Here is a 12,834-nt window from a genome sequence, read left to right as displayed (position 1 = left end):
GGAACAGCTAGGAGGGGGTAGAGGGGGACTGGGTTGGGTATGGAACAGCTAGGAGGGGTTAGAGGGGGACTGGGTTGGGTATGGAACAGCTAGGAGGGGGTAGAGGGGGACTGGGTTGGGTATGGAACAGCTAGGAGGGGTTAGAGGGGGACTGGGTTGGGTATGGAACAGCTAGGAGGGGGTTAGAGGGGGACTGGGTTGGGTATGGAACAGCTAGGAGGGGTAGAGGGGGGACTGGGTTGGGTATGGAACAGCTAGGAGGGGTTAGAGGGGGGACTGGGTTGGGTGTGGAACAGCTAGGAGGGGTTAGAGGGGGACTGGGTTGGGTATGGAACAGCTAGGAGGGGTTAGAGGGGGACTGGGTTGGGTATGGAACAGCTAGGAGGGGTAGAGGGGGGACTGGGTTGGGTATGGAACAGCTAGGAGGGGTAGAGGGGGACTGGGTTGGGTATGGAACAGCTAGGAGGGGTTAGAGGGGGACTGGGTTGGGTATGGAACAGCTAGGAGGGGTTAGAGGGGGACTGGGTTGGGTATGGAACAGCTAGGAGGGGTTAGAGGGGGACTGGGTTGGGTATGGAACAGCTAGGAGGGGTTAGAGGGGGACTGGGTTGGGTATGGAACAGCTAGGAGGGGTTAGAGGGGGACTGGGTTGGGTATGGAACAGCTAGGAGGGGTTAGAGGGGGACTGGGTTGGGTATGGAACAGCTAGGAGGGGTTAGAGGGGGACTGGGTTGGGTATGGAACAGCTAGGAGGGGGTTAGAGGGGGACTGGGTTGGGTATGGAACAGCTAGGAGGGGGTAGAGGGGGACTGGGTTGGGTATGGAACAGCTAGGAGGGGTAGAGGGGGACTGGGTTGGGTATGGAACAGCTAGGAGGGGTTAGAGGGGGACTGGGTTGGGTATGGAACAGCTAGGAGGGGTTAGAGGGGGGACTGGGTTGGGTATGGAACAGCTAGGAGGGGTTAGAGGGGGACTGGGTTGGGTATGGAACAGCTAGGAGGGGGTAGAGGGGGACTGGGTTGGGTATGGAACAGCTAGGAGGGGTAGAGGGGGACTGGGTTGGCATGGAACAGCTAGAGGGGTAGAGGGGACTGGGTTGGGTATGGAACAGCTAGGAGGGGTTAGAGGGGGACTGGGTTGGGTATGGAACAGCTAGGAGGGGGTTAGAGGGGGACTGGGTTGGGTATGGAACAGCTAGGAGGGGGTAGAGGGGGACTGGGTTGGGTATGGAACAGCTAGGAGGGGGTAGAGGGGGGACTGGGTTGGGTATGGAACAGCTAGGAGGGGGTAGAGGGGGACTGGGTTGGGTATGGAACAGCTAGGAGGGGTTAGAGGGGGACTGGGTTGGGTATGGAACAGCTAGGAGGGGTTAGAGGGGGACTGGGTTGGGTATGGAACAGCTAGGAGGGGTAGAGGGGGACTGGGTTGGGTATGGAACAGCTAGGAGGGGGTAGAGGGGGACTGGGTTGGGTATGGAACAGCTAGGAGGGGTAGAGGGGGACTGGGTTGGGTATGGAACAGCTAGGAGGGGTTAGAGGGGGACTGGGTTGGGTATGGAACAGCTAGGAGGGTTAGAGGGGGACTGGGTTGGGTATGGAACAGCTAGGAGGGGTTAGAGGGGGGACTGGGTTGGGTATGGAACAGCTAGGAGGGGTTAGAGGGGACTGGGTTGGGTATGGAACAGCTAGGAGGGGTTAGAGGGGGACTGGGTTGGGTATGGAACAGCTAGGAGGGGTTAGAGGGGGACTGGGTTGGGTATGGAACAGCTAGGAGGGGTTAGAGGGGGACTGGGTTGGGTATGGAACAGCTAGGAGGGGTTAGAGGGGGACTGGGTTGGGTATGGAACAGCTAGGAGGGGTTAGAGGGGGGACTGGGTTGGGTATGGAACAGCTAGGAGGGGGTAGAGGGGGACTGGGTTGGGTATGGAACAGCTAGGAGGGGTAGAGGGGGACTGGGTTGGGTATGGAACAGCTAGGAGGGGTTAGAGGGGGACTGGGTTGGGTATGGAACAGCTAGGAGGGGTTAGAGGGGGACTGGGTTGGGTATGGAACAGCTAGGAGGGGGTAGAGGGGGACTGGGTTGGGTATGGAACAGCTAGGAGGGGTTAGAGGGGACTGGGTTGGGTATGGAACAGCTAGGAGGGGTTAGAGGGGGACTGGGTTGGGTATGGAACAGCTAGGAGGGGGTAGAGGGGGACTGGGTTGGGTATGGAACAGCTAGGAGGGGTTAGAGGGGGACTGGGTTGGGTATGGAACAGCTAGGAGGGGTAGAGGGGGACTGGGTTGGGTATGGAACAGCTAGGAGGGGGGTAGAGGGGGACTGGGTTGGGTATGGAACAGCTAGGAGGGGTTAGAGGGGGACTGGGTTGGGTATGGAACAGCTAGGAGGGGTAGAGGGGGACTGGGTTGGGTATGGAACAGCTAGGAGGGGTTAGAGGGGGACTGGGTTGGGTATGGAACAGCTAGGAGGGGTTAGAGGGGGACTGGGTTGGGTATGGAACAGCTAGGAGGGGTTAGAGGGGGACTGGGTTGGGTATGGAACAGCTAGGAGGGGTAGAGGGGGACTGGGTTGGGTATGGAACAGCTAGGAGGGGTAGAGGGGGACTGGGTTGGGTATGGAACAGCTAGGAGGGGTTAGAGGGGGACTGGGTTGGGTATGGAACAGCTAGGAGGGGGTAGAGGGGGGACTGGGTTGGGTATGGAACAGCTAGGAGGGGTTAGAGGGGGACTGGGTTGGGTATGGAACAGCTAGGAGGGGTTAGAGGGGGACTGGGTTGGGTATGGAACAGCTAGGAGGGGTTAGAGGGGGACTGGGTTGGGTATGGAACAGCTAGGAGGGGTTAGAGGGGGACTGGGTTGGGTATGGAACAGCTAGGAGGGGTAGAGGGGGACTGGGTTGGGTATGGAACAGCTAGGAGGGGGTAGAGGGGGACTGGGTTGGGTATGGAACAGCTAGGAGGGTTAGAGGGGGACTGGGTTGGGTATGGAACAGCTAGGAGGGGTAGAGGGGGACTGGGTTGGGTATGGAACAGCTAGGAGGGGTAGAGGGGGACTGGGTTGGGTATGGAACAGCTAGGAGGGGTTAGAGGGGGGACTGGGTTGGGTATGGAACAGCTAGGAGGGGGTAGAGGGGGACTGGGTTGGGTATGGAACAGCTAGGAGGGGTTAGAGGGGGACTGGGTTGGGTATGGAACAGCTAGGGAGGGGTTAGAGGGGGACTGGGTTGGGTATGGAACAGCTAGGAGGGGGTAGAGGGGGACTGGGTTGGGTATGGAACAGCTAGGAGGGGTTAGAGGGGGACTGGGTTGGGTATGGAACAGCTAGGAGGGGTTAGAGGGGGGACTGGGTTGGGTATGGAACAGCTAGGAGGGGGTAGAGGGGGACTGGGTTGGGTATGGAACAGCTAGGAGGGGGTAGAGGGGGACTGGGTTGGGTATGGAACAGCTAGGAGGGGTTAGAGGGGGACTGGGTTGGGTATGGAACAGCTAGGAGGGGTTAGAGGGGGACTGGGTTGGGTATGGAACAGCTAGGAGGGGTTAGAGGGGGACTGGGTTGGGTATGGAACAGCTAGGAGGGGTTAGAGGGGGACTGGGTTGGGTATGGAACAGCTAGGAGGGGGGAGAGGGGGACTGGGTTGGGTATGGAACAGCTAGGAGGGGTTAGAGGGGGACTGGGTTGGGTATGGAACAGCTAGGAGGGGGTAGAGGGGGACTGGGTTGGGTATGGAACAGCTAGGAGGGGTTAGAGGGGGACTGGGTTGGGTATGGAACAGCTAGGAGGGGTTAGAGGGGGACTGGGTTGGGTATGGAACAGCTAGGAGGGGGTTAGAGGGGGACTGGGTTGGGTATGGAACAGCTAGGAGGGGTTAGAGGGGGGACTGGGTTGGGTATGGAACAGCTAGGAGGGGTTAGAGGGGGACTGGGTTGGGTATGGAACAGCTAGGAGGGGTAGAGGGGGACTGGGTTGGGTATGGAACAGCTAGGAGGGGGTAGAGGGGGGACTGGGTTGGGTATGGAACAGCTTGGTGGGGTTAGAGGGGGACTGGGTCCGGTATGGAACAGTATTAAGGTGTTGGGACAGCTTTATGTTTATTTGCATTGTTTGTAACTTAATTTTTTTTTTATAGTTACTTTGCCGCTACCGTCTCTTATGACCGAAAATAACTTCAGGACATCAGGACTGCGGTTACTCACCACGGAGTGGCAGAATTCTTTTTTTTTCTCCTTTTCACGACTCTAACGAGCCCGACGCGAAAGGATATACTGCTTCCTCGGGAACAGACCCCGATCTCCGTGATCTGCGTGAAGAGGAGGTGGAGAAAGAGTGGGGCGAAGAGCGGGCTGCCTTCTGAGAATTTGTTTGGCGTTCGAATAAACCCCCACGTCCCTCCGTTCTTTTAGCAAACGTGCGATCCTTGGAGAATAAAAATGGACGAGTTACGCGGAAGATTAAAACTACTAACGGGACATTAAAAACTGTAACATCTTATGCTTCACGGAGTCGTGGCTGAACGACGACAACATCAACATACAGCTGGCTGGTTATACGATGTCCCGGCAGGATAGAACAGCGGCGTCTGGTAAGACGAGGAGCGGCCGACTATGTATTTTTGTAAATAACAGCTGGTGCACAATATCTAATGAAGTCGCGATCTATTGCTCGCCAGAGGTAGAGTTTCTCATGATAAGCTGTAGACCACACTACCTACCGAGAGAGTTTCCATCTGTATTTTTGTAGTTGTTTACATACCCCCACAGACTGAGGCTGGCACTAAGACAGCGTTGAATGAGCTGTATTCCGCCATAAGCAAACAGGAAAACGGTCACCCAGAGGCGGCGCTCCTAGTAGCAGGGGACTTTAACGCAGGGAAACTTAAATCAGTTTTAACACATTTCTATCAGCATGTTAAAAGTGCAACCAGAGGGGAAAGAACTCTGGACCACCTTCTACTCCAGACACAGAGACGCGTACAAATCTCTCCCTCGCTCTCCATTTGGTAAATCTGACCATAATTCTATCATCCTGATTCCTGCTTACAATCAAAAACTAAAGCAGGAAGCACCAGTGACTCGGTCAATAAAAAAGTGGTCAGATGAAGCAGATGCTAAACTACAGGACTGTTTTGCTATCACAGACTGGAACATGTTCCGGGATTCCTCCGATGGCATTGAGGAATACACCACATCAGTCACTGGCTTCATCAATAAGTGCATCGATGACGTCGTCCCCACAGTGACTGTACGTACATTCTCCAACCAGGAACCATGGATTACAGACAACATTCGCACTGAGCTAAAGGGTAGAGCTGATGCTTTCAAGGAGCGGGACTCTAACCCGGAAGCTTATAAGAAATCCCGCTATGCCCTGCGACGAACCATCAAACAGGCAAAGCTTCAATACAGGGCTAAGATTGAATCGTACTACCGGCTCTGATGCTCGTCGGATGTGGCAGAACTTACAAACCATTATAGACTACATGAGGAAGCACAGCCGCAAGCTGCCCAGTGACACGAGCCTACCAGACGAGCTAAACTACTTCTATGTTCGCTTCGAGGCAAATAACACTGAAACATGCATGAGAGCACCAGCTGTTCTGGACTACTGTATGATCACGCTCTCCGCAGCCAATGTCAGTAAGACCTTTAAACAGGTCAACATTCACAAGGCCGCAGGGCCAGATGGATTACCAGGATGTGTACTACGAGCATGCGCTGACCAACTGGCAAGTGTCTTCACTGATTTTCAACCTGTCCGAGTCTGTAATACCAACATGTTTTAAGCAGACCACCATAGTCCCTGGGCCCAAGAACACTAAGGTAACCTGCCTAAATGACTACAGACCCGTAGCACTCACGTCTGTAGCCATGAAGTGCTTTGAAAGGCTGGTCATGGCTCACATCAACACCATCATCCCAGACACCCTAGACCCACTCCAATTCACATACCGCCCCAACAGATCCACAGATGATTCAATCTCTATTGCACTCCAAACTGCCCTTTCCCACCTGGACAAAAGGAACATCTATGTGAGAATGCTGTTCATTGACTACAGCTCAGCGTTCAACACCATAGTGCCCTCAAAGCTCATCAATAAGCTAAGGACCCTGGGACTAAACACCTCCCTCTGCAACTGGATCCTGGACTTCCTGACGGGCCGCCCCCAGGTGATAAGGGTAGGCAACAAAACATCCGCCACGCTGATCCTCAACACAGGGGTCCCTCAGGGGTGCGTGCTCAGTCCCCTCCTGTACTCCCTGTTCACCCATGACTGCATGGCCAGGCACGACTCCAACACCATCATTAAATTTGCCGATGACACAACAGTGGTAGGCCTGATCACCGACAATGATGAGACAGCCTATAGGGAGGAGGTCAGAGACCTGGCAGTGTGGTGCCAGGACAACAACCTCTCCTCAACGTGATCAAGACAAAGGAGATGATTGTGGACTACAGGAAAAGGAGGACCGAGCACGCCCCCATTCTCATCGACGGGGCTGCAGTGGAGCAGGTTGAGAGCTTCAAGTTCCTTGGTGTCCACATCACCAACAAAGTATCATGGTCCAAACACACCAAGACAGTCGTGAAGAGGGCACGACAAAACCTAATGCTCCTCAGGAAACTGAAAAGATTTGGCATGGACCCTCAGATCCTCAAAAGGTTCTACAGCTGCACCATCGAGAGCATCCTGACTGGTTGCATCACTGCCTGGTATGGCAACTGCTCGGCCTCCGACTGCAAGGCACTACAGAAGGTAGTGCGTATGGCCCAGTACATCACTGGGGCCAAGCTTCCTGCCATCCAGGACCTCTATACCAGGCGGTGTCAGAGGAAGGCTCTAAGAATTGTCAAAGACTCCAGCCACCCTAGTCATAGACTGTTCTCTCTGCTACCACATGGCAAGCGGTACCGGAGCGCCAAGTCTAGGTCCAAGAGGCTTCTCAACAGCTTCTACCCTCAAGCCATAAGACTCCTGAACATCTAGTCAAATGGCTACCCAGACTATTTGCATTGTCCCCCCACCCCCCCTTTACACCACTGCTACTCTCTGTTGTCATCTATGCATAGTCACGTTAATAATTCTACCTACATGTACATACTATCTCAACTAACTGGTGCCGCCACTGTATATAGCCTCCACATTGACTCTGTACCGTAATACCCTGTATATAGCCTCCACATTGACTCTGTACCGGTACCCCCTGTATATAGCCTCCACATTGACTCTGTACCGGTACCCCCTGTATATAGCCTCCACATTGACTCTGTACCGTAATACCCTGTATATAGCCTCCACATTGACTCTGTACCGGTACCCCCTGTATATAGCCTCCACATTGACTCTGTACTGGTACCCCCTGTATATATATATAAATCAAATCAAATCAAATCAAATGTATTTATATAGCCCTTCGTACATCAGCTGATATCTCAAAGTGCTGTACAGAAACCCAGCCTAAAACCCCAAACAGCAAGCAAAGCATGTAAAAGAAGCACGGTGGCTAGGAAAAACTCCCTAGGAAAAACTCCCTAGAAAGGCCAAAAACCTAGGAAGAAACCTAGAGAGGAACCAGGCTATGAGGGGTGGCCAGTCCTCTTCTGGCTGTGCCGGGTGGATATTATAACAGAACATGGCCAAGATGTTAAAATGTTAAAATGTTCATAAATTACCAGCATGGTCAAATAATAATAATCATAGTAATTGTCGAGGGTGCAACAAGCACGTCCGGTGAACAGGTCAGGGTTCCATAGCCGCAGGCAGAACAGTTGAAACTGGAGCAGCAGCACGGCCAGGTGGACTGGGGACAGCAAGGAGTCATCATACCAGGTAGTCCTGAGGCATGGTCCTAGGGCTCAGGTCCTCCGAGAGAAAGACAGAAAGAGAGAAAGAGAGAATTAGAGAGAGCATATTTAAATACACACAGGACACCTGGATAAGACAAGAGAAATACTCCAGATGTAACAGACTGACCCTAGCCCTCCCGACACATAAACTACTGCAGCATAAATACTAGAGGCTGAGACAGGAGGGATCAGAAGACACTGTGGCCCCATCCGATGATACCCCCCCGCACATGAACTAATTATATAATAGCCTGTATATAGTCTCACATTTGTTATTATTCACTGCTGCTCTTTAATTATCTCTTATTCTTATCTATATTTTTTTGGGGGGGGAAACTGGGTTTTTTTTTCTCTCAAAGTTAACAAATAAGATATAAACTAAATTCGAAACTCATTGACCTCCAAACAACAACAAGAGAAACAACGCCCCCTGCTGGGAGAATAAATATTTTATAGGGACTCAGTTTTTTTTATATATATATATATCCCCCTCTCCCCTTCGCCTCTTCTTCTCCTCTTGTTGTGGTCCGGCGGCCCCCGGGGCGGCGGCCAGTAGGAATGCTCTTCCGCCGGCAGCGCCAATGATGACGTCACCGCGTATGGTAATAGGGGGGTGGTGGTGGTGGGGGAAACCTTCAAAATAAAAGACCTCCTTACAAACGTTGTGTTATTATTATTATTATTATTATTATTAGGGAAAAAAAGTAAAGATAACTTTAATAGAAAATGACTCATGTGAAAGTTTAAAAAAAAGTTAAAAAAAAACTACTTTGGTTAAAAAGTCTAAAAGTATTTGGTTTCCCCCCCCAAAAAAAAAATACACTTCAATATTAGGCTCCCGAAGTGGCGGTGCTAGAGGCGTCACTACAGACCCCGGTTCAATCCCGGGCAGTATCACAACCTTTTCGATTTTGCCGGTAAGTCTCCGTGTTTCTAAAACATTAACGTGTTTCACCAAACTGTAAGTCATATAACTGTTTGTTAGATGGAAAAAAAACGCTTTTGTGGACTTCACCGGATAGATGTTGCTCTCTGGTTTTTTTAATTTATTCTGTCACTTTGTCTTCTTATTGTCTCTGCGTTTTAGGCCTACATATATCACGGTTGTCAAGGTATATGAACTAATTATAGAGCAAACAACGCAATTATCACAACACATAGGGTTGAATATGTATTTTTATCTGGCTTGGACAGTGATTTTACCCACGCACCGCTACTGTGTACTGCAGTAGAGAGAGAGAGAAAATAAAAATCGATATTCCCAAAGTTTAGCAAGTCTTTGCAAAGGTGGAGGGGGGGACTTTTATTCTGAAAAAAAAAGAAGCAAGCGTAATATCCTGCTGCTAAGAGAACGGTGCTGTGAGTCGGGATAGACAGGCAGAGAGAGAGAGCTGCAGCTGAATAGAAAAAGGGCACCGCGCTGCAAGCTGCATGGTAGGAAAGCTCCGCGTCAACGTTGGTTCCTCCGTATTTATTCTACCGTTCAGGAATCCACAGCTCCGGGGGGAAAACGAGCGTGTCCCCCTCCGTCTGGGATCCACAGCTCCGGGGAAACCGAGCGTGTCCCCCTCCGTCTGGGATCCACAGCTCCGGGGAAAAACGAGCCTGTCCCCCTCCGTCTGGGATCCACAGCTCCGGGGGAAACGAGCCTGTCCCCCTCCGTCTGGGATCCACAGCTCCGGGGGAAACGAGCCTGTCCCCCTCCGTCTGGGATCCACAGCTCCGGGGGGAAACGAGCCTGTCCCCCTCCGTCTGGGTCGGAACATGATGAAGTTTAGGTTCCGACGGCAGGGCAACGACCCACAGAGAGAGAAACTCAAACAGGAATTGTTCGCCTTCAACAAGGTAAAGTAACACAAACTTTCTCCTCTCTCTTTCCCCCTTTCCCCAAAATCAGACCCAACCCCCCCCGCCGACTGCAGGGGGGAGAAAATGTGGGGGGGGGGTTTTGAGGAGGAGGAGGGGAGGGGGGTGTAAACAGCGGATCTCGGTGGCGAGTTGTGCAGAACCTCCTCCTCTCGTCGTTTTTCCATTAAAATCAAAACCCAACCCGCAGAATGTGTCTGTTAGATGTAACAGAGGAATGATGTTGGGAAGGCGATTGGCTCCACGTCGGGGATATGCAAATCCCTTTTTTTTTCACGACCAGTCAGTAGCTTGATAATAGTTTTCAACCCTTCTCTCTCTCTCTCTCTCTCTCTCTCTCTCTCTCTCTCTCTCTCTCTCTCTCTCTCTCTCTCCCTCTCTCTCTGTCTCTCTCTCTGTCTCTCTCTCTCTCTCTCTCTCTCTCTCTCTCTCTCTCCCTCTCTCTCTCTCTCTCTCTCCCTCCCCTCTCTCTCTGTCTCTCTCTCTCCCTCCCCTCTCTCCCTCCGCTGCATCGGCCTGTTCAAACTTAACAACAACACCTTGTACCCGTTACTACCCTTGATGCTTTATCCTCTGATCAAACTTTTAATAACACTGTCGAAAAAAAATAGTTTTTTTTTTTCATCTTTAACGAATTGGCACCGGGTGATCTGTGAAGAGAGGACCGTTATTCTAAACCCCCCCCGAGATCTGATTGAGTTTCTGAAAACGTTCAACTTTTTAAATGTATTTTTCTTCCATGTTGAAAGTCTCAGGAATGTTATGTTTTTGCATTATTTGCCTGTGAAACAATAGTAAGCCTTTTTATTTTGTTTATTAGAAATTAGAGTGTTGGTAATGTGTTGGTAATGTAGGGGAACAGTCCTACAGCGGGGTGTCTGAGTGTTGGTAATGTAGGGGGAACAGTCCTACAGCGGGGTGTCTGAGTGTTGGTAATGTAGGGGAACAGTCCTACAGCGGGGTGTCTGAGTGTTGGTAATGTAGGGGGAACAGTCCTACAGCGGGGTGTCTGAGTGTTGGTAATGTAGGGGGAACAGTCCTACAGCGGGGTGTCTGAGTGTTGGTAATGTAGGGGGAACAGTCCTACAGCGGGGTGTCTGAGTGTTGGTAATGTAGGGGAACAGTCCTACAGCGGGGTGTCTGAGTGTTGGTAATGTAGGGGGGAACAGTCCTACGGCGGGGTGTCTGAGTGTTGGTAATGTAGGGGAACAGTCCTACAGCGGGGTGTCTGAGTGTTGGTAATGTAGGGGAACAGTCCTACGGCGGGGTGTCTGAGTGTTGGTAATGTAGGGGAACAGTCCTACAGCGGGGTGTCTGAGTGTTGGTAATGTAGGGGGAACAGTCCTACAGCGGGGTGTCTGAGTGTTGGTAATGTAGGGGGAACAGTCCTACAGCGGGGTGTCTGAGTGTTGGTAATGTAGGGGGAACAGTCCTACAGCGGGGTGTCTGAGTGTTGGTAATGTAGGGGGAACAGTCCTACAGCGGGGTGTCTGAGTGTTGGTAATGTAGGGGGAACAGTCCTACAGCGGGGTGTCTGAGTGTTGGTAATGTAGGGGAACAGTCCTACAGCGGGGTGTCTGAGTGTTGGTAATGTAGGGGGAACAGTCCTACAGCGGGGTGTCTGAGTGTTGGTAATGTAGGGGAACAGTCCTACGGCGGGGTGTCTGAGTGTTGGTAATGTAGGGGGAACAGTCCTACGGCGGGGGTGTCTGAGTGTTGGTAATGTAGGGGGAACAGTCCTACAGCGGGGTGTCTGAGTGTTGGTAATGTAGGGGGAACAGTCCTACAGCGGGGTGTCTGAGTGTTGGTAATGTAGGGGGAACAGTCCTACAGCGGGGTGTCTGAGTGTTGGTAATGTAGGGGAACAGTCCTACAGCGGGGTGTCTGAGTGTTGGTAATGTAGGGGAACAGTCCTACAGCGGGGTGTCTGAGTGTTGGTAATGTAGGGGGAACAGTCCTACGGCGGGGTGTCTGAGTGTTGGTAATGTAGGGGAACAGTCCTACGGCGGGGTGTCTGAGTGTTGGTAATGTAGGGGGAACAGTCCTACAGCGGGGTGTCTGAGTGTTGGTAATGTAGGGGGAACAGTCCTACGGCGGGGGTGTCTGAGTGTTGGTAATGTAGGGGAACAGTCCTACAGCGGGGTGTCTGAGTGTTGGTAATGTAGGGGAACAGTCCTACAGCGGGGTGTCTGAGTGTTGGTAATGTAGGGGGAACAGTCCTACAGCGGGGTGTCTGAGTGTTGGTAATGTAGGGGAACAGTCCTACAGCGGGGGTGTCTGAGTGTTGGTAATGTAGGGGGGAACAGTCCTACGGCGGGGTGTCTGAGTGTTGGTAATGTAGGGGAACAGTCCTACAGCGGGGTGTCTGAGTGTTGGTAATGTAGGGGGAACAGTCCTACAGCGGGGTGTCTGAGTGTTGGTAATGTAGGGGGAACAGTCCTACAGCGGGGTGTCTGAGTGTTGGTAATGTAGGGGGGAACAGTCCTACAGCGGGGTGTCTGAGTGTTGGTAATGTAGGGGGAACAGTCCTACAGCGGGGTGTCTGAGTGTTGGTAATGTAGGGGAACAGTCCTACAGCGGGGTGTCTGAGTGTTGGTAATGTAGGGGGAACAGTCCTACAGCGGGGTGTCTGAGTGTTGGTAATGTAGGGGAACAGTCCTACAGCGGGGTGTCTGAGTGTTGGTAATGTAGGGGGAACAGTCCTACGGCGGGGTGTCTGAGTGTTGGTAATGTAGGGGAACAGTCCTACAGCGGGGTGTCTGAGTGTTGGTAATGTAGGGGGAACAGTCCTACAGCGGGGTGTCTGAGTGTTGGTAATGTAGGGGGGAACAGTCCTACAGCGGGGTGTCTGAGTGTTGGTAATGTAGGGGGAACAGTCCTACAGCGGGGTGTCTGAGTGTTGGTAATGTAGGGGAACAGTCCTACAGCGGGGTGTCTGAGTGTTGGTAATGTAGGGGAACAGTCCTACGGCGGGGTGTCTGAGTGTTGGTAATGTAGGGGAACAGTCCTACGGCGGGGTGTCTGAGTGTTGGTAATGTAGGGGAACAGTCCTACAGCGGGGGTGTCTGAGTGTTGGTAATGTAGGGGGAACAGTCCTACAGCGGGGTGTCTGAGTGTTGGTAATGTA

The 12,834-nt window shown here is 52.3% G+C and overlaps 1 protein-coding gene across 1 annotated transcript in view; it reads left to right on the top strand.

The window, feature by feature from the left end:
* Positions 1-9,182: 9,182 nt before the first annotated feature.
* The window catches only part of LOC123732151 (uncharacterized), a gene marked incomplete at its 3' end in the record, with an annotated part of 9,125 nt that continues 5,473 nt past the window's right edge, over positions 9,183-12,834 (top strand). Inside the window, exon 1 of the mRNA XM_045711499.1 lies at positions 9,183-9,686. Within this exon, the coding sequence (XP_045567455.1) occupies positions 9,273-9,686 (414 nt within the window). The remainder of the gene's footprint in view (positions 9,687-12,834) is intronic.

Source organism: Salmo salar, unplaced genomic scaffold (assembly GCF_905237065.1).
Source record: "Salmo salar unplaced genomic scaffold, Ssal_v3.1, whole genome shotgun sequence".
Lineage (NCBI taxonomy): Eukaryota > Metazoa > Chordata > Actinopteri > Salmoniformes > Salmonidae > Salmo > Salmo salar.
This window is presented reverse-complemented; position numbering and strand designations above follow the sequence as displayed.